General features: G+C 38.3%; 2 protein-coding genes across 7 annotated transcripts in view; one reads left to right on the plus strand and one right to left on the minus strand.

Moving 5' to 3' along the window:
- The window catches only part of MOSPD2 (motile sperm domain containing 2), a 40,700-nt gene extending 30,715 nt beyond the window's left edge, over window positions 1–9,985 (minus strand). Inside the window, exons 1-3 of the mRNA XM_075175885.1 lie at window positions 9,794–9,985; window positions 9,517–9,583; window positions 438–593 (exon numbers count right to left, since the gene is read on the minus strand). Coding sequence (XP_075031986.1) covers window positions 438–593; window positions 9,517–9,583; window positions 9,794–9,802 — 232 coding nt within the window. The 5' untranslated portion in view covers window positions 9,803–9,985. The remainder of the gene's footprint in view (window positions 1–437; window positions 594–9,516; window positions 9,584–9,793) is intronic.
- A 29-nt stretch (window positions 9,986–10,014) lies between these two features.
- Window positions 10,015–21,873, plus strand: part of FANCB (FA complementation group B) — a 52,187-nt gene continuing 40,328 nt past the window's right edge. For 3 of the 6 annotated variants that reach the window (XM_075175863.1, XM_075175860.1, XM_075175870.1), the window contains exons 1-6: window positions 10,214–10,813; window positions 11,113–12,137; window positions 13,097–13,249; window positions 13,760–13,852; window positions 19,040–19,168; window positions 20,049–20,215. In XM_075175863.1, coding sequence (XP_075031964.1) covers window positions 11,202–12,137; window positions 13,097–13,249; window positions 13,760–13,852; window positions 19,040–19,168; window positions 20,049–20,215 — 1,478 coding nt within the window. In that variant the 5' untranslated portion in view covers window positions 10,214–10,813; window positions 11,113–11,201. The other 3 variants (XM_075175875.1, XM_075175844.1, XM_075175851.1) reach the window with 2 other exon arrangements.

The following is a 21,873-nucleotide window of genomic DNA, read 5'->3' on the forward strand; positions in this document are numbered from 1 at the left end:
TTCAAAATATTCTCACAGCACAAAAAACAGATCTATTCTACCTCGGGTGTCAGACCAGTGCTACTATGATGAACAACAGATCCTTGGTTTTCGTGTGTTTTTTTTTTTTGTTGTTGTTTGGTTTTTTAAGGACTCCATTCTAGCAAATGCACAAAGACAAAACAAGAGATAGCTGCCTTCCTTCCTGTTAAACAACCTTTCAATAGACATATGGAACCACAACAAAACAGTGAGACAGTACTGGCCAACAAAAAGCAATAGTTCTATTTTTTCCTGTTTTTTTCTTTTTTTTAAATGAGTAGAAAAGTTCTTGCTTAGCTCTCTGTGGTATCTACAAAACCTTTAATGGGTGCTTAATGTAACTACATATAAAAGTCAGTTGTAGTTCAATAGGAAAGCAACATACAACAACAAAATCATTATATAATATAGCTTACCATTAACTGTATATTCTTTCCTCCACTGAAAGCTTTCATCAATCATCTTTAATGTATCATCCACAACATCATGACGCCAAATCAGATAATTTTCAACCCATTTATCATCTTGGTGAAGTCTTTCCACATCTCTAGAATCGTATTTATCTGATTTATCTAGCAAATAAATCAATTATTGTAAGAATGTAGCATTTGTTATGAAAACATAAAAAGGAGATTTGTCAAGTTTCAATATAAGCATCTACTAGGTACATAGGATTACTTTTGCAGTCTCAAATTTAAGCAGACAAAGCATAGCATGAGAAATTGATTAAAAACATCTATCTACTGTGATGATATTTAGGAACACTACAAGATTACTCACACTAGAAAAATATTTTCTGTGATTCTTACTCAAAGAAAAAACATTAGAAAACAAGAAGGTGTGTGTAGGGCAGCTGTAATTTTTCTAAAAACAGCTTTCTATAATTAACAAATCACTCTATAGTCTAAGAATCTGTGTAGTGATGAATGTATATATTAAGCACCACTAGTTCGAGCTAGAGTTCTCAAACTTACAGGCATCAGCATGTCAGACCACGAAATGTCAGACAGCAGATGTTAAAATAACTATTTTTGGCCACACGCTATACATCATTGCATTAAACAAAATTGTTTTCTTTAAAAAGATTACACATTCTACACTTGTTATAAATTGTTACCTTACTGAACACAAACTACATGCAACTCTAGAGCAATACAAAACCCCCAAGCCTCAAACTCTTCTTCTATCAGGTTAGCAACAGGCTAACAGGTTAACATGCTTTAGGAAGTACTTCAGATGAAACAGGAGTTGCTGCTGCTCCTTATTTTTTTTTTAATTATTTTTTAAACAGGAAAGTTTGTAAAATACAAATGCCTAAGTGGACCTATTTTTATTGTAGATACGCTTAAACAACGGCTCAGTTTTTAGATCAATGTTCCTCTTTGTCCAAGAAATCTGCATCATTGGAATGTAAATCAAGTAAGAGCCCATGATAGAAACAGGCTTCTGAAAGCCACAGACACTGATACACATCTCTTTGCTAACTACTAAAAAACATAAGCTCTTAAACTATTCACTTAAATTTATTTGTGATTAGCACAAAAAAAATTAAGACTGCTTGTTAATAAAATAGATGTTAGTTTTCACATACTGCAAAGACTATTCCTCTGTCAGCAGCAATAAACTCAAAATAACTACTTTCAAGGCCATCATAATTAAAATAACTATTTAGAACTGTGACTCGATGGCTTAGGGATGCGTATTGCAGTCAGACATCTTAACTCTGAGGAAGTTGTTAAGAAAAATACACCATTAAATTCCGCTAATATTTTTAGTTTTACTGGCCTACATGCAAAGATATGACCTATTTTACTTGTCTTTCAATTTATACTGTTTCCTGTCACAATGTAACTGTAAGAATATACCATTTTAAATGTGTCCATCCACTAAGAGTTATTATAGTTGCACTCCCCCAATGCATCTCTTCACATCCAACTGCTTCTTACATAATCTACTCAATTCCTTCTTTATTAGCTTTCAAATTTCTCGTTCCCTTGATCCCAACCCTACTTTATCTTTTTCCTTAGCCAAGCCTACAGTCAAATCCCACTTTCCTTAATCTTAGTCCCCTACTTGCTCCTCTCTGCCCATAAACCTCCAATCCACTAAAAACTCTCTCACTCTTTCAGTACCTTCTCTCATCATTTCCAACTTGCACCAGACAGCTCATTCCCTATATTCTAAGTCCAGTAAAGCAAACACTCGGCACAAGACTGAAATGCTATTTAATCTCTCTGTGGCTCTAGGTCAACCACAGAAGGAACAAGTAGCAAAGATTTTGGGTATTAGATTTTGTAAAGTCTCAACTGCTCATTTCAAATTTGATTATTCCCCCAATGATTTACGATTTGGATAGTCTTGCCTGAGAAGCAATAACAGTACCTAGTTTCAAGTTAGAGTCATAAAAAATAACATTGGAGAGGATTTCTCCAGGTCCTAACTCCTGCTCGGTCCTGACTCCTGCTCACAGCAAGGCTAACTTCCAAGCTCAAACAGGTCACTAAGTACCTTTTCCAGTCAAGTTTTCTACCCTCAAAGGCGTAGAAAGATTCCACAGCCTCCCTTCATATAACATGCATTCCAACCCAAATCCCCTTCAGTGATATTGTCATGTACAGTAACCAAGCTGGCACATTCACAGTCAGTTAAAGAGAAGCATTGGCTTCTCTCAGCCATGGTATATTAGCTATTCTATGCCCATGGATTATTCAATATGACATATTGTCTATTCAACCCATTCATAGCTACTCATAGCCACAACAAACTAGGCCTTTGCAAGAGCAAAGATTTATTTTAACATCGGTATTACATGTCTCTAGTGCTTCAGCTACCTTACTTCAACTTGGTTTAATAATCTCTAATATGCACTAGCTTCCAGCTAAGAGAGACAGCAGTTAATCAATCAGCCAAGTATTTTTCTGAGATCAGTCCCATGTGTATCCTATTTGTATAAGGGATTTGAGTACTGTGTAATTAAAGAAAACAACACACACCACCAGGTAAAAACTAAGAGGATAACATTTCACACTGCTTTCTGAGGCTCTCCGTGCTCTCAGTACCTATTTTGGAGCAGAGCTGTCAGAATGACAGAATAGTGCATCTTGTATCAAAAAATAATGATATGCGAATGTTTTTAAATTATGTGGAACATGCCTCAGAACACATGTTTCTGGGCCACTAACAAGTTTTCCCAAACTCTGGACTTAGATGATATTAAAAAAAGACATTTAACTTTATGAATATTTTAAGAAAATGAAAGTGAAAGAGGAATGGAGAAAACATTTTATCCAAACTTTCAACATCACAATGAAAAGCCAGCTGGATTCAGAGATAGGAACAGTTAAAAAAAAAATTAAAATATTTTTCCTCTCTTCAGCAACTAAATTCTCAACAAGATCACACGTGTAATCTGAATTTACATATATACTAGAACACACACTAAAACAGGAACAACTAGTCAGATTCTGCCTCCACAGACACTTGCAGAATACCAGTATTTCAATCAGGTAAGCTTAACAAGACTGACAGAATAACAGGAGTACCAATTACTGTTTTAACCCTACCTGATTTATCCAATTCTTGCTACAATATAAATAAAATTTAGAGTGAGATTGTGAACCCAGAAGAAATGTGTTTTATCTCACACATATAAAGCAGAGTGATACAAAATTGCTGGAGTCCTCCAATAATCCAGCCATTGGCAGTATTTCAATTGAGAGGAGGAATTCCTCTTCAAATTTGTGCATTTCCCATAATTCTATAGACATCTGGAAACTTGTTCGCAAACTATTCTGTGAAATAATCTGAATGTTTCTAATTTTAAATCACTCATGGAACACTTGACTGTAGTTACTGGACTATTAGAAACTTCTGGAGTTACAACAGAATTAGTTGAAAGAAAATAGACCTTTGGAGTTCTCAACACAATTTAAACACATTCTGCACAACAGTTAAGAGGCCAAGAAGAAACAGAAGTCGAGGGGCACCCAAACAGAAATTCAGGTGAAATTATAAACTGAAGTGTCTTACCTCAGACAATCTCCAAGCCTAGCCACTTAAGGTACCTGTAAACATATACTGATGCTTTTCTCACTAGAAAATTAAGCACCTGTTTCATCACACCTGCAGAACTGCCATGAAGATGCTGAGACACCAAGTTTAGTTACCCTCAACTCCAGGGAGATGGACATCTCTATAATTAAGTCCATAACAAACAGAATTTCATAAGGTATTTGGAACACGCCCTGCTTGCCCCAGAAGTAACAGCATTCACAGCTACTTCTGTTCAGAAAAAGCTAGTGAAAGCCAGATATGTAGCAGCAGCGTCAGACTTCTGTGAAACAACCATCTAGAAGCTTGGAAACCCGGTTCCTCTTCAGCCCAAGGGATTCAAACTTTACTGTATCCCAGAATAGTTCCACAGCCAGTGGAAGAGGCAAAACTGGGATGCTGCAAGCCTTTTCTGTTGAACTCGTAAGCTGTGTAGAAACTAATCAAGACTCAGATCCAGAAACCGAGAGAAAGCATAACCTGCTTAGCAAATTTGATATATACCAGAAAGCATTAAAAACCAAATTCTAAGTTATATATAAAGGAGTAACAGTGACAACAGCAAGGAGACAACACCAAAATTAGCTCTCTTCAATGCCTTCAGGAAAATTTGAGTGAGCAAGAAGATTGACCAGGTCTCGGACAGAACTTTAAAGGTTAAGTTCATAATTTTATTTAACCTTATTTTAAAAATTGCTACTTAAAGTTACTTTCATTTCCTTATTGAACATTTGGGAGAAGACTGAGAAGACAGAACAAGTTGTTTGAACAGCAGCTTCTTCCTATTACTCCTTTTTTCTTGCCTAAGTGAGGAGTTCTGTTCTTTTTATGACCATATTCTGCCCTATTAATAGGCGTCTTCAAGCTGAGAAACATACAGTGAAACTCTGACTTAATTACTATCTTCCAACATAGAAAAGCCTGTATAACACAAGACAACAGCTCTGAAAAGAACTCCAGAATCAGGTAAAATTAAATGAACACAAATTTCACTGCAACACTTTCACTGGAAGAACTCATGAAATTCTTTGATGCACAAATTGTAACATCCCTTTGCTTCACATTGGTTTTTTTCAGTGCCATTTACATTATCAGAAGACCAATGCTGCACTGCTGTTTTCTTCCGGCATTCATGCTTTAGGAAGAATAATAGAAATTCGAGAATATTCAACAAGAATATAGAAGAAAGACTACAGGACTGGAAAACAAGCAGCACAGCTAAGTCCCACACTAAAATAATCCAGAGAAATTCAGAATTCGCAACCTGTAAGAATGACTCCTCCCTTCAGGAAGAACTCTCATCCAGAAAAGAAATGTTACAGAACAAGTCATACACAAAGCTAAGTAGGGATAGCAACTACATACCTTTGAATAGAGAAAAAAACCCCACTTCATTGTACAAAAAATTGGAAAAAGCAACTTAAAGTATGTCAAGTGTTCCATTACACAAAGCCTCTCTATTTAACTACTGCCTTAAGCTATTTCAGCCAAGAAGTCTTTGGTCTGAAACAGTCATAGTTATTCTTCTGGCCTTGGCTAGAAAGAGGAAACCCATTTTAATTGGCTGTTGATACCATTTAGGCATGTGCCTTCAATTGTTAGATGAGGAAATCTGCAAGACTGAAAACGATTTAAAAAGGTCAGTAGCCATAAAGGGACAGGGGTGAAGAAAACAAAACTATTTCTGCCCAATAAGGAGTTATTTCAACAAAATCAAGTGGCAATAAACAAATAAAATATCTGCCTCCACAAGATGTGATAAATTTGAACTTTTTGCAAAACTGAACACTCGGTGACAACAAAAACTACTTTCAATAGAAAGCTCAAGCACCAATATCACTTAGCTTTCTATAGAAGTATGGTTTTTATCCTATCCATATGTTTCCTATCTTATCCTTCCACCATTTCTCAGCCTGAAAGCCAAGAACAAGGGAAAATAGTTTTTTCAGAGCGTAAACAGATATAAGCAGGTATTCAAAACATTACCTTAAGAGTTTTCTACAACAGTCATATTACTATGTTTTTTGAGGATGCCCCATATGTCTAAAATTTTATTTGCAGTTGGCCAATATGATTAACAAAACACGTTTTGCTACTGGCTTAAAGAAAGTCATGGTGAAATTTAATCTTTTAAATTGGAGTGGGAAACCTCTCTTGCAAAATCTTTTTCTGAAAATTAAGCTTTGTCTAAAGGAGAAAGGAAGAGTATGCAAATGGGGAAGGGCAGGGAATACAAGCAATAAGAAATGGTAAATATGCAAAAAGAAGTGTGGAAAAGACTTGTTGAATGGAAAAATCTACCAAGATTTGATTACAAATAATTTCCACTGTAACATTAAAATGGAAAGTAATAGCCCAGAAATAAAAGCTTATTTTAGAAATCCTCTAAGGAATGAAAATGAAGAAAAAGACAAGGCTGTTTGGTACTAACAATGTTTTCTAGCAGTCAGTACTGGAAAATAATCTTTTGTTTTCATTGTTCCTGGCACCACCCAAATCATTTACATCACCAACTCTCACAAAGGATCCAAACAGACAAAACAGAAATTAGGCCCCAAACCACAAAGATAAAGTGCTGTCCGCCTATCACATCAGACAGCATTTGCTAGTCTATTGGTCTAACAGGAACTTTTAAAAGGCATATTTCCAATACTGAAATGCAAGGGTTTTAATTACTAGAGATATACATTCCTTACAAGAACTGAAGTTGTCTTTCAAATACAGCTAGAAAATTTACTGAAGAGAAAAACAACCACCACAAGATCTCAGTTAACATTAACCACTGCTTTGCAGATAAGATCTCACAGTGGCCAAGCTTTCCTTCTACAACCCCTCAACAGCCACATTTGCTCAACAACTTCATCAAGAAAGTTCTTGTTAAAACTTTGGGGAAATGAGCCAGTAAGGTTCCCTGACACTGTATTTTCCAAACTGCATCTGACTATTAAAACTATTCTTTGATTTAGTCGCATAAAGGAAACAACTGTATAATTCAGAAAACAGCTTTCTGGTGCTTTCAATTGCTGAACAAAACTTTTCCCATCCTACCTTGAAAATTGTCAAGACTGTAGTCTACAACTATTTGGTTGCAACTTTTATGTGAAATATTCCACCATGTATTATATGTCACAGTTAATATTAGATTTTTCTGAACCAGCTATGTATTAATTGCGCATATTCTGCTTTAATATAAAAATTGTATTCTGCCAATAGATAATTTTAACTAAATAACAGGATTTCAAAGGCCCTCTAAGTTTTCATTGGACAACAAAAATAAACATTACTGCAAGACCATCACAGCATTTGTGAGCATTAACAATTCTTATTGCATGGGGGGAAACCATGTAACTGAGTTCCATAATACGGAAGAATCCCCTCCTAACACAACCACCCAGTTTCTAGAATAATCAGGAACACTGTTTTCCTCAGAGGGAAAATAAACCAGTGGCAGCTGCACCCGCCAGAAACAAAACTGCCTGAAAATTTCACTCAAATTTTATCACTTGCAGCTCCCCTCTAAATGAAATTAGGTTTGTTCTGCAGAGGCCCACAATTCTATGACCACAATGAAGTTTCACAGAAAGTGTCAGTTTCTCAATGTGCCTTAATAGTGCCCTCAGTTTTCAATCGACTAAAATTGCTGGATATGAAGCAATCATTCATACCTTTACCACACAGAAAGTCACATGTTTGGGGGTGTCTGCATACATGCACCTCCACACCCCTTTGTCAATTAAGAGAAAGCATAAAAATACATTTTAGAACATATACATTAAAGGCTGAAGGACCACAATAATACTAAAACTTTGTTTTTCACACTTGAAGTGGGCATGACAAGATTAATTTGCATGTGGTGTTCCTAAATTTGAGGAGGGCACTTAAGAATGTAAACTCAAAATAATCCTAATCCTATTTTCTTGAAAGAGCTAAGCGCCCTAAACCATGACCCAAAAATGGGCTTAGTGAGAAAATGTCTTCAAAATACTGCGAACAGGATTACAGCTTACCTTGCAACAGTATTCAATTATTTTAATGGCTGTAACAACCAGCCCAACACAGGCTTCATTAGAACTAGAGAAACCTGTGGAATTCCAAGATTGTAAGGGAAAGTTCAACTGAAAAAGGTAACACTCCCTTTCAGCAGCAACTGTCCCAAAGTAGTTCTAGGCTTTCCAAAGTTATTTTTTTATGAGTTTGACTCTGGGATAACAGAATAATAAAAAAGCAAGATGAATCACCTATTGCAGGAAAATATACACATTAACAGCAAAAAGAATTTATAATTTAAGACGATCCTCCACTCTCCTGAGCCCAAGCTTTAAGACTGCCAAAGACATCTTTATTCACATAGAAATATCAAATGGCAAAATAAGCTCTCTCTTCTTCAAGACACTACTGTAATAATTTTGTCATCTTGCCAGAAATACAGATCATCTCTAACCAAGGCCAAAGTAATTTCCTTTATGGAAGTTAGGAGTGCAACCATATGAAAAGAAGTTGTACTACACTCAAGACCCTCAAAGTCTGGAGGAAAAGTGCTATAGCCAATCACAAAGAAGACATAGACATGTGCAACCCTTACCTAAAAGCAATAACTAGGTAACCTGAATAATTCTGATCAGGAACATCAAAGCAAGGCATGTGTTTGCAGGATTGAGTCTTATATTAAAGAAGATGCATGCAACTCCTAAACTACTCGGCTCCTACTGTATTTGCATTAAAAATTGGATAGGAACATGTTTTTAATAGAAAGCCTTTGGACAGTCATAATAAAACATACTGCTTACTGCAGTTGTTAGCATACTCTACTACTATATATTCTTCTATCATAAGCAATGCAAATCAACCCTGAAATGAAAGGAAACCCCTCTAGACTTACTCTGGTATTCCTTTCCCCTAGGCACCCCCAGCACCTCCTGGCCTTCATTTACAAGTTTAAAAGCTTCTGCACTTAAGAACTCAGTTGGACTCGCAGCATGATTTTAATTGAGGCCAGCATGAATTTAAAGTGCAAGTTACTCTAGAAAAACAACTGTTTCCTTGACAAACTGGTCAAGGTCAGAATTTGTTTTTTTCTTCTTCCATGTTTTATGTCCAAAAAGCACCAAGCACAGCAGTGTCCCAGAGTCCGCACCACAGCCAAACAAACATAACTGTGAGTCAAAACGACCCAGACCTTTGCCCCGACCCGCCTTGTTGCTCAAGAGAGCGACACAGAAGAGAGCACCAAGAGCCAACAGAGAAAACATCACGCTTTGTGCGCCATCCTCGCCCAGTAGCTTCGGCCACCTGAAGCAAAGGCAGAAACACCCACTCACCTGGGAAAGCGGGGATACAGGAAGCCCACAGGGGAAAAGCGACACCGGTCAAGCCCCAGAGACCACATCCACGGAGCTGGACCCACCGCTCCCAGCCCACCCCCGGCTCCATCACCGAGGCGCTCACCTGGCAGGTACTCCGCCTCGAAACGCCGCCTAGCCTCGCTTATCAGCACGGCCTTGTCCTGTCGTTGCTGAGGAGAAACAAGAAACAGGAGAGGCGTGAAAGGAAGGGAAAGGCCGGGGCCCGACACAGCCCCAGCCCGTCACCTGTGCGACGGGCCCGGCCATGCCCACCGCCCGACCCCCATCCCCAAGCCCCAAGCCCCAAGCCGCTGCCTGTGCGCGGGGGCGGTTGGGGAGGGGAGGCCCGGCGGGCAGCTGGGCAGAGGGCAGGGACTCACCTCAGCCATAGTCCGGCGGAGCCGCCCCCAACGGCCGCACAGCTGCAGCAGGGCCCGCGAGCGCGAGGGGCAGAAGAAATGGGGATGGAGGCGTCGCGTGACCCCGGCAGGGGGCGGGGCCTGCCGGCGGCCCGCCTCCCCCGCAGCAAGAGCGGAGGCGCCGGCGCGGCCCACCACCCACAAGCCCCTCCCAGCCCCTCCGGCCCCGCCCCTTTCCCGGGGCCTGGTCCCTGACCCCGCCCCCGCGCCGGTTCCGTCCGGGCCCCCTCCCCCGCTTCCCCTCCCGTCATGCTCCCTGCGGCGGGAGTTTCGGAGCGGGCGCGCGATCCTCTTGCTTCCTCCCTTCCCCCCCCCCCTCGCCCCGCCCCGAAACTCAGGCGGGAGCGGGGCGACCTCGGCAGCTGGGTAAGGCCTTGCCGGCGCGGAGCCTGTGGTCGCTGTTCCTCTCTGGGCCGGTTCTCTCCGCGGGAGCTTGCGTGGCCCCTGCCGGGCCGGGCGGGGAGGGCGTTAACAGCTGTCAACGGCTCTCGGGGAAGAAGCCGGGCCGGGGCCGCCGTGGGAGCCGCTCGGTGCAGGGAAGGGGGCGGTGAGGCCCGGCTGGGGCTGTGAGGGGCGCGGGGGCGGCTGCTGCGGCGCCTCAGCTGCCCGGGCCCCCTCAGCCGGCGGAGGGAGGGTGCCCTGCCGGGGCGTCTGAGCCAGGCGAGGGGCGTCGCTTCGTACTCCGGGGATTGAGTGAAACCTGGTGAGACGGCTGCCGTTCGCTCTGGGTCCCCGGGGTCTTGTCTGGGGGGGTGAGGGAGGGAGCCTTCTTGGCGGCGAAATGACTGGACTCTTCTTCAGAGAACTTTTTCCTTAAAGAGGAAAATTTCCTTATAATTTTAACGGAGAAGGAATTATATTTATTAATAACGCCTACACCTGAGTGAAGGCTCTTAAATTTGAGAATTCAAAGCACTGTTGCTTTCCAGTGCGCTCAGTATATTTGTGGAGCTGACACCTTCAATCACACAAACAGTGCAGGTACGGTTTGGTTTGGTTTCTCTCAATTTACATTATGTCATGTAGCTGTTGATGAGCAGCAGATTCATGCTTTGGTAAATAAATGCTAGAATACATTTCTGAAATGTTTCTGTTACTTAAATCTCTCAGTACAAAGTTGCTTAACTTCATTTTAATCTGTGAGATTAAAGCACATACTGGCCTCATATTATCAAATTAGTTTATGTCATTGTGTTGCAATGTATAGTTTCTCCTATTCTTAAGGATCAGTTCAGCTAGTCCCAAAACAATTTAATTTTTTTTTTTGTTCACTTTTGTAGATGTAAAATTTCCCCAGAGAAGTAATCCTGACAAAAATGGAGACACATACAGTTTTCGTGTAGAGGAACATATCTAAAGATAAATAAAGATGCTTCTAGGTGAGCAAGAACAATTCTTGTCCTACAATGGCGAAGTCCTTATATTTCAGCTGTCAAAACCAAAACATGTGGAAGGAGCAACTGATAAAACAATGAACTTATGTGTCAGAAGAATGGTGTTCAACAGAGACACTAAGCTGTTTGTTCAGAAGTCTTCTGGAGTATTCAGCATGCGTGCCAGTCACTTAAAAATTGAAATAATTTGTTGTAGCTGCACAACGGATTCCAGAACAGGGATTATTCTTCCCTGCGTTTTGATGAAAAAGAAAAAACAGAACAATGTTGTCAAATACCTTTTATTGTTGCTTCACAGCTCAAATCAATTTGAACTGTCCTTTCATTTTAAATTGGATTATGAGCTGAAAGAAGACATCAGGTTGTTTACTGGCCCTTCAGTCTTGTGGAGGCATACCAACAAGCTGTTCTACATCTCATGCGACACCTGCACTGTTCTGAGTGCTCCTGTTCAGCTTTCCTCTGTTGTGTGGACAGGTGAAATTGAGGATGAAGGCACTGTTGTCTTAGGGATAAGAACGGCTTGCTTGCCAGGGAGTGAAGATGAGGATGAGTTTTCCACTTCAGACAGAGCCATCTGGGGTAGTGAGTTCTTTGGATACGCAATTGAAACACAAAAAATGCTAATTGGCACATGCTTTATGCCTCATGCTTACAGCAGAGTGGTATCTTCTGTTTACGTCTGCAAGAATGAGATATTGAAAAAACAGCTCCGAATATCACTTGTTGCCATAACCCACAAGAATCAGCTTATTTGGTTCCAAGATGGTCTCCCTAAAGGTGTTTGTGAGCTTCCTTATGAGAAACCATGTTCAGTAAAAACAGCTGTAACCAGTAGCAATGATTTGCTATTTATTGTGTCTTTTGCCTCCGGAAATATCTGTGTTGTACAGAGGAGAGACAGCTTACAGGTATTTGTGGGTTTAAACAGCTCCCTTTTCCTACTGTATGTTTTTTTGTATATATTGTCTTACTGGAAGTTTCTGCAACTGAAAAGCTACATGTTTAAGTTCTATAGATTTTGTTATTGTTGTTATTGTTGCTTCTGTTAAAATAACCTGTCTAAAGTGTGAGATTGTTTTGCTTTCATTGCTTGCTTATATATCTGAAAATAAATCCTGGATTCTATAATACATTTTACAAATCTGAGCCAAAGCTTCTGTTGCTAATTGTAAACTTCCAGAGTATGAGAACTTGAAGTTGTAAGATAGTTATGAGTGTGCCTACATAATTTGTGTTAAAGTAAACTGGTATCATTGCAAAGCATAAACTTTTCATTGGAATTTAAAAGCCTTTTGAGTCTCACTTCCTAATAACAAAAAGTATTGTTTATTGTTTCATGAAAATGACAAGAGGAGGCTTCTCTCTTGTTTCCTGAAGTCAGGAGAGACAAAGTTAACTGCTAGGGTTTTGTAATACTCAGTCAAGAAGACTTAGGTAACTCAGGAAATGAAAGTTTGTCCTATTTAGTCGTCAGCATTATTGTACAAATTTGTCTTTACCTCTCAAACGTATTTAAGTGTGCAATGCAACAAAGATGTTTCTGAATGTCAAAGGTATAATGACTTTAACTGATCTGCAAGTATTACTGGTTCTAAATAAATGTTACAGCATTCAGCTATTCAGCTGTTTGAGTACACTGAAAAGTTATCATCTTCTCTCAAACTGTGTTCTCGAAAGTGATCTTTTTCCCCAGGGTTACATAGGCTCTAAATGATGGAGTAAGAGTGAGAGCCTGAAACTTCTTAAAATACTGTATTCCACACACCTGAATAGGTTGCCTCTTTATAAAAAACAAGCTTCACCAAAACAAAATCTTAAATACAAGATTTATTCAAATATATGTGTTTCAAAATCTCTTCTACTGTAGGTGGCCTCCAAATGGCAAAAAGTGAAGTCTGTTCTGGTGGATGATTTTATTGGCTCTGGAAGTGAGCAACTGTTACTGCTTTTTAAGGATGATTCCAATACAGACGTGTTAAGTACATTCAAAATAACGGATCTTGGAGAGGTCAACTATGTAGTAAGTTCAGCTTGCCTTTTCTCAGCTACTCAGTCTGTGCTTACTAAATTAAGAAAACCTCAACAAATCATTAAAGTATTGGTGCAAAGTGAAATTGGATGTGTGCTGTGAAATGCCCTGAAGTCTGAATACAGTATTCCCGGCTGTAATGATAAGTTATCTGGAGAGATTATTCTACTTCCTTGATAGCATCAACATTCGTTTGGGAAATTAAACTAATGCGGTTGAAAATGCTTCACGTATGCAACAGGTTTGCTACAATGCTTACCTTTTGGCTAAGAACTCTTAATTAAGGCCATAGTGCTTGTTAATTATCTTCTCATAATTGGGTCTTTCCATTATGTGCTAGCAAACTAATTGCTTTCAGAAGATAAGATTTTTCTTTTAAAATGCATACTGTGATTCCTCTGGTTTTCTGTATTTTCCCCCAGATTTTTATAATGCTGTGTAATAGCCTGTACCTTGGTTTCAGCTTTTTAATTAATTCAGGGTTTTGTTTTGTTTGTTTAGAGAGGTATTCATTATGAACATGATGTTCCTGCTGCAGAAGGATTGCAAGAGAATAGTTTGCTTACTGTCCAAGCTCTTGAAACAAGATTACAGGTTTGTACTCAATAGTTCTGCCTTCATATTTTCTCCAAATTACTTTTCTGTATCATTACGTTATCTAAAGGCTGAGGTTAATGATACTGTTTTTATTGGAGAAGTGGTTCAGGGAGAAGACAACATCATTAAGTAACCATGCTTGAATCAGTGGTAGTCTGTGTTTCAGTTCTCTCAGTTGTTACAAATGTATTTGGGTAATTGGAAGGGTCTAATTTAATTTTAATTAAACTTTTGAGGTAATACTGAAGCTATCCTATCAAAGCTTCGTAACAGTCATTTTACTCATAGATGTTTAAATACCAGTTTAATAAAATCAGAATGTTTACTACTTTTGCTCCTCATTACATACTTCGAGGTAGCGTAATGCTAGGTTCCCAGTGAGTGCCGATGAGTGGCAGTTAATCCTGAAAATAAAGAAGAGCGTTATGGTCTGTTTCTTTGTCCACAGACTTCAGCCAAGTTGGCTTTTACTTTTGCCCAAATTAGCGACCATGGTTATTTCACCACCTGCTGATGTTTTTCCTTCTGTTACTAGCAGTTTTATAAGGATAATTTTGCAAAGTACAGTAGGTGAAACTAAAATGTATCCTTCTTTTAATTAGCATCATTTATAAAACAAGGTGGAGGGAACTTGCCAGAGTCCAAGTAATCAATGGGGATATATCATTCCTTTCTTTCTTTCTTTCTCCCTTTCATCCCTTCATCCTGCTAGTAAACACCCCGCATACTCTCCAAGATGTTCTTTTGCAGTATTGTGTGTTGGCCTATACCAAATGGGTAATAACTGACAAAATAGGAAGATTATTAAAAAAAAAAAAAAAAAGCTTTAGGAGATAGTGTAAATCTCAAGTTGAGTCAATGATGTGAGGCTATTGTTAGTTTGCTAAGAGTGCTTTAAGTATGAGATAGAAGGTAATTATTCCCGTCATTTGAGAATTAGTGAAAACTTAAGTAGGATATTGTGGCAGTTTTATCTCCAGCCTTTAAAAATGAAGCAAATTAACTGGCAAAAGTTTAGTAATGGAACAAAAGAAGAACTATGACACATTAGGAAAAGACTGAGAGAGAAAAGACTTTTCTAGTTCTAATTGCAAAAGAGATGCCTAAAGAGATATTATATATCTTGCAAAAGAGAATAGCTGTTATTTGGAGAACACTGGACAATAGATTTTTTTTCCTTCCTGAAAGGCACAAGAAAGCAGAAGTTGGATTAATTTCGAGGACCTCTTGAGGTCCCTTCCAACCCTGCATTTTTACAGTTCTTCACTTTGCACATTAGAGACCTATTGGCTTTTACATGCAAAAGTGCAAGCTTCCATCCAAATGCCTTTTTTCCCCGTTTCTGGATTCTTTTGGGTAGTCATATATTTTAAAACTGATTTGCTGCTGCGTTCTTTCCCTACTCGTTACATTACTTTCCTCCTCTACAAAACAGATTAGTTTCAATCTCTCTCATTTGTTGCCCCTTCCACTGTTGTAATGAAGATTGTCACCCTGCCATTGACAGCTGTATGTTCTATGTAACTATGTTCTATGACTTTGTTCTTTTAATACACCAACTGGCTTTCAGCTGTACAGTTCTGTGAATCTGTGTTAGGATCAAATGAATAGTCTGTTTTGCACATTCTACTGGTTCTGCTGGAAACAAGCCACTGGCGGGAGATTTCATGTATCATCTGCTGATAAAGTTCTTACAGACACAGAATCCTTCGTAAGACCTTATTTATTTATTTATTTATTTAAAGATTTTTTTGATCTCTAATTTTCAAAGCCACATGCTAGCACAAGCCTTTTAAGCAAGTTGAAAATCTTCTGATGTTTTAATGCTGTAAATCTTTGAAATTGTCATGCTGATGAATTTGGAAGTAGGTGCAGATATTTCTTTTTAAGCTTACTGTTGCTTCCTTGTTGAGATCTCCGTTGTTCTGTATGTTTCCCTGAACAGTGAAGTACTTTTGCTGGTTTTTGTCATCAGATGATTGTTTTGATGCAATAGGGCATGGATCCTGCTTAGCTTGGGAATTTCCAAACATTATTTAGCCTTGGAGTGGTGCCTCTTGATATTTATCATGAAAATTCACATCTTCTGGAAATTTGCAATCAAATCACGTTTTGACAGTCTCTGTGGAATCTCATCTTTTAGGGCAAAATGAAATAGCAGATATAGCCTTTTTTCCTACCTCTGTTGCTTACCTCTATTTCACATCTGCGTAGCTGTTTTTTCTCCTGCAGAGAACTTCTGCAGGACTGAATTATGGTTCCTTGCATATAAGTAGGCTGCATTTAAGTTATACACAGCAATACATATAAGTTGCACTTTGCAGGTAGTGAAATTGAAAAATATATCAGTCTGTGCATTTTTTAACTGTTCTGTGTTTATCTTGTATACAGTCTTTTGGGCCCAAGTCCAGCCTTTTCTCTTCTGAAGATTTTTTTTCTTTAACACTCGTTTTAGTATCTTCGGAAGAAGACTTCTTTTGGCAGAGTACTACAGTTACATTACAACAGCTGAGGTTACAGCATTTCTCATGGTTTTAGTTGGCTGTTCTTGCAGAAGTACCACGAGGCAGAAGTGTCTTTTTATGTCCACTGGCCTGTTCTCCCCCCAAGTATTTAAGTTTTGCAAGGATTATAATGCCAAATTCTTTTACCTATGATTAATTTATTTCCTTTGACTTAGTTTGCCTGTTTTGGGGCAGGTATTTTTTTAATCCTTACTACTGATTTATTGAATTGTGCAATCTCTAATTGTTTTGTTCTTACTCTGACAATGCTGATTTGGGGTGGGTAGAAAGTTATTTAAGAAATAATTTGATTTTTATTACTATTTTTAGTGTAAGTTTTAAGTATTTATTTTTCTGTCTATTGCTGTGATTGACCCATTTTCTTTTTGATATTTTTTTCACAAGGGATTTTAGTCACTTGAAAAACGTAGAACCAGTTATTTATCATAGGAGCAGCTTCAGCATATAGATCTCTAAATTATGTTTCCCTCTGCCTTTTTTGACTACTTTTTCCATTTACCTTTGCTTTTCCCAATATTTTTTAGTCTTGCCAATCATGAATCTTCCTTTCCATTTTGTTTCCTTTGTAAAAGTGCCAGAGTTCTTGGCTCAGTAGTTTTAGCTCTGTATGTACGGGTATTACTTTATTTATTTATGAATACTGCAACTTTAATTGCAATGTGTCAAAGCACTTGGCTGTTCTACTTTCTAAGCCTCTGCCTTAATTTGCTTTGCTTTTGACAGTGATTCATCTGTTCTGCTGTTCATGGGGGATTTACTCACAGCTCTATTGTGTTTGGCTCTGGACAGCCTTGTTTTTATATTGATGTTTATTTTCTATTTTAAGGTGATCTAGTTGTATTGTCTTGTTTTCACAGTGCAAAGTTTGTGACTTCTGCTGATGTTTGTTGCGCAGTACGTCTTGGCATCTGGCAGAAAGGATGTGCATGTTGCTTGTTCTAGAGAGAGTTGATGGGGGGCGCTACCCAGTCTTGGGTTTGCCATGTGGTGAATTTTAGGTCTCATTCTTGTGTTGCCTTATGAGGAAAAAGGGCTTGCAAAAGTCAGCTTGGTCAGCAAGCATACATCAGTGAATCTCTGGCCATTGGGACAGCTTCTCAGTCTCTGCTTCCCCAGTTGCTTTCTGTTTCTCAGTTGTTTATTCAGGAGTTGCTCACCAATGGGAGTAAGTAATGGTTTGGTGTTCTGATGACCTCGATTAGGAAGGTATTGTAGAATCATCTTTGTTCTTAACTCTTCCTTTTCTTCTCCTGACTCAAGTCTGGCACTGGGTTATTTCTTGGAATCTGGTACTTACAATGCACGGCTTGATAGGTGGCAAATAATTTTTTTACAGAACTTATCATGATGAGCGCTACTTGCCCTAAATGCCCTTTGCCATTGCAGCTTGAGCAGAGGGCATCACTTCACTTAGATGAAGTGCTTTTTATTCGGGCTTGTCAGTTGGTTATGATTGATCCTGATTTGTTTTTTGGTTGTTTGGTTGTTTTTTTTTTTTTTTTGACCCGGGGGGGAGTTTGTTTTTGCATTCTAATGGTGAGCTTTGTTCTCTCCTTGGCAGCACTGGACTTCTCAAGATCTTGCTTTCCAGAGAATAGCTTTTGAGGAGCTTGCTTAAAATCTAAGAAGTTAGTGCTGGAATGCTTCTTTTTTTCTTCTTTTTTCTTTTTTTCTTTTTTTCTTTTTTTCTTTTTCCTTTTTTCTTTCTCTTTTTCTCGTTTTCTCTTTTTCTCGTTTTCTCGTTTTCTCGTTTTCTCGTTTTCTCGTTTTCTCTTTCTCTCTTTCTCTCTTTCTCTCTTTCTCTCTTTCTCTCTTTCTCTCTTTCTCTCTTTCTCTCTTTCTCTCTTTCTCTCTTTCTCTCTTTCTCTCTTTCTCTCTTTCTCTCTTTCTCTCTTTCTCTCTTTCTCTCTTTCTCTCTTTCTCTCTCTCTCTCTCTTTTTCTCTCTCTCTCTTTCTCTCTTTCTCTCTCTCTCTCTCTCTCTCTCTTTCTCTCTTTCTCTCTTTCTCTCTTTCTCTCTTTCTCTCTTTCTCTCTTTCTCTCTTTCTCTCTTTCTCTCTTTCTCTCTTTCTCTCTTTCTCTCTTTCTCTCTTTCTCTCTTTCTCTCTTTCTCTCTTTCTCTCTTTCTCTCTTTCTCTCTTTCTCTCTTTCTCTCTTTCTCTCTTTCTCTCTTTCTCTCTTTCTTTTTCTCTTTTTTTCCTTCCTCCTTCTTTTTTTTTTCCCACGGAGACATAGCCTGCACATAGCTATGTTTATAAACATAGCCTGTTTATAAAACTGTCAACTCTTCAATATATTTACTTGACCAATAATCAATACAAGTCTTGAGAAGAAATCAAAACTGGTATCAATGGAAAAATGAAGCAGAAATAATAATGAAAGGGCTGAATATCTACATAATTTGATAAAATTTACCTTAGAAGTTTGTCTTAAACTCTAGGTTTAATATTGAGAGGCCAAGATTCTTAGATTCATATTTTGGGAGCAGAGTAGCCTGACTTAAACATTTTTTAGAAGCATTACTTGAGGAACGCCAGGATCTTGACTTGTGATACTTGCATAAAAGTGGAAAGCTGAAAAGATATCTTGGTATCTTCAATATCAGTTCTTATTTGCAGTAGGCCTAAGCATAAGTCTAATGATCGTTTTTATCTTTTACAGGCTGGTTGCACCTCTGTTCGAGAGCTACAGCAGCATTTAGGACTCAAAAAGAGGGTTATTCTTGAATCTTGCAGAGCATTAATAGATCTTGTTGAAGAACGAACCCATATTCTACCAACGGCAAAAGAGGTAAAATGCAGAAGAGAGTACAGATCACTTCTGAATTCTGCCAAGCCATTAGTTGAGGGTGCGTCTCTCAACCAGTTGTTACTTTCACCAGTAGGGATTGCCACTATCAAAACTCATTAATCTGCTTTTTAAGTCTGGTTCATTACCTTAACCTGTCAATGTATGTAGATAAGAGTAAATTTAGTTGCCTTTACTTGAAATTGGTTTGCACAATACCTCCTGACAACTGAGTTGTATGAGTAACCTCTAACAAAGAGTTAGTGACAAACAGAAGGGCGAGTGTACAGTCTTAATTGGCACAGTTGCTTAGATATTGAATATCTGTCTGTGATCTAACATGTTACGAAAAATGAGCTGTCATAGATCTGTGTAAGCAAAATTGATTTTATAATGGGGGCAGAGTGAACTGTGGGCTGAGAAAGTGATGGAGGTTAGGAAAATGTTATCTTAATATGTTGTTCTGAAGAAGCCTCCTAATTTGCTTGAAATGGAGTTGATCTCCCTTTCAGTTAATGTTGTGGTCCCTTTCAAGACAGCCAGGTTTAGACAACAAAATTTCGAGCAATTAATGTAGTAATATAAAATACATTCTAGTACCTTAAATCTTCTTGGACAATTAATTGTATGACGGTTCAAGATTTATACATGTGACGTTTACAAGGAGAGAACAAGCTGTGCTTTTCATTATATCATGTGTTTTAAGAAAATGCAATTCTGTCTTTTGAATCTATTGTAGAGAATAAACTAGTTTATACAGATTTCATTTTATGTATCTTAAAAGCACTTCCAGCAATCATTTGTGGTAAAACACAAAGTAATGCAGTATAAAAAGAACTGATATCTCCACTCAATTTATCTAAAAAAACTGTTTTTCTGTAAGGAAGGTCTTGTCTCTCTCTGGGATGATGTAGAAAATCCTCCTCATTCTCTTAGTAAAGAGACATCATTGGCATCTAAAGTCCCAGAGCACTTCATAGAGAAACTGTGGCAGCGTGTTGTGGGTGACAGCTTGGTAGTTGGAGTAAAACTAACTGGATCATTTTACTTGTAAGTATATAAATTTATCTAATAATTTCATTGAGTAGTTTTATAGAAACTGAATTTGCAGGTTAAGCTCTGCAGTAGCAAGAGTGGATTTCTGAGCTTTGAACCTTCTCATTTTGAGCATCTGTATATAAAGCGTTTCAAGTGCATGTCTTTGTCAGTATTGTTGCTACTGCTTGTTTCTCTCTAGCACTGGGCAAAAAAATGCGTTGTATAGGCAAAAATCAGTTGTGTCAGTATAACCACATAATTACTGGAGGCTTTTTACAACAGAGTTTTCTTTCACAAAAATTATGGTCCATGTTGACACAGCTATGCTGACATCAGTATGTGGTGTAGATAAAGCTCTGTCTTAGCTATACAGTTCCTGATGCCTTACTGTTAACATCTTGCCATTCCGAAAGAGTGATTTGCTTAAAGAAACGCAAAAGAAAACATTTTAAATTCTCTGATCGACTTAATAAATACTCAGCTTTTGAATGGAACTATGCTACAGTCCAGTATCCAATCAAATAAAATATTTGCTAAGCTTGTGTTGCATAGATTATGTGGAACAATCAGCCATACAATACTTAAACCTTCAAAATTATTTGTTTATTCTTATTATTGCCTTTAAAATTATTTGTTTATTCTGTTCATTTTAATTGCTTGGTTCTAGTTGTAAATACTACTTATGTCCCTCCTTACTGGGAGGGAACTAATTTGGAACACAGTATAAAAAACAGGATTACATGAAACATAAATTTATGATGTGCATTGTGTAATGTAAACTTTGGTGGAGTAAGAACTTACCTTTTGACTTATATTCCCACAAGCAGTGTAGCTGAGACTGTGTTAGGGTAATCTTAAAGGCTATTGATGCCACTGAAAATCATTCAAGTGGTTGTGAGGGAGCTGACCTGTTACACCCTTTGGCCATTCTGCTGGAGCTGCAGGTATATTATTTCTCAACTGCCAGATTGCTATAACTTTACAAGAAAGTTGACCTGATCTTCTTGACAGCCTCTGTTAAGAGCCACTGAGGCAAGAGATTTTTTTTGCCTTGGCAGTGTTTATTCTTTTAGCTTTGATGATGATGACTTTGTTTTTGAAAATGAAATACTTAATTTCTGTATAGCTTCACAAATCCTCGGAATATTTTGAACCATGCTTTAAAAACGACCAGCAATATTGCCCTCTCCCCCATTTTTACAGTTGAGAAAAGATCTGTGAAGATGAAGTCATTTGTCAAAGGTTACCTGATAGGCTAGCAACAGAACCTAGGTCTTCTGGGCTCCAGTTCAGTACTATATACAACGACCTGTGTTTTGGGGGAAAAGGGCTTGCTTTCTCTCCACCCCCAACACTGTAAGTCTTTATTGATTATTTTTGTACTTCCTACTAATGCAAGATTGCAGCGATGTTTTAGATTGCATTATGAGGTGGTGATACTTCTCCATAAAGAAAATTAGGCATTCATAAGACTTTCAGATGTCAGTGACATCTTGAGTCTGAATTGATTGATAGAATAAGATACCCATTAAGAGAGGGTCTGAAACAGTAATATTAGGATTTCATTGAAAGAACCCTGTATTGAATAAATAAAGTACTTCATACATTTCAGGAAATTACTGCATGTTTAAGGTATTTTAAACCTTTTATTTTACTCTACATTCAATTTT

The sequence above is a fragment of the Calonectris borealis genome, chromosome 1 (genome assembly GCF_964195595.1).
Source record: "Calonectris borealis chromosome 1, bCalBor7.hap1.2, whole genome shotgun sequence".
NCBI classification, from domain to species: domain Eukaryota; kingdom Metazoa; phylum Chordata; class Aves; order Procellariiformes; family Procellariidae; genus Calonectris; species Calonectris borealis.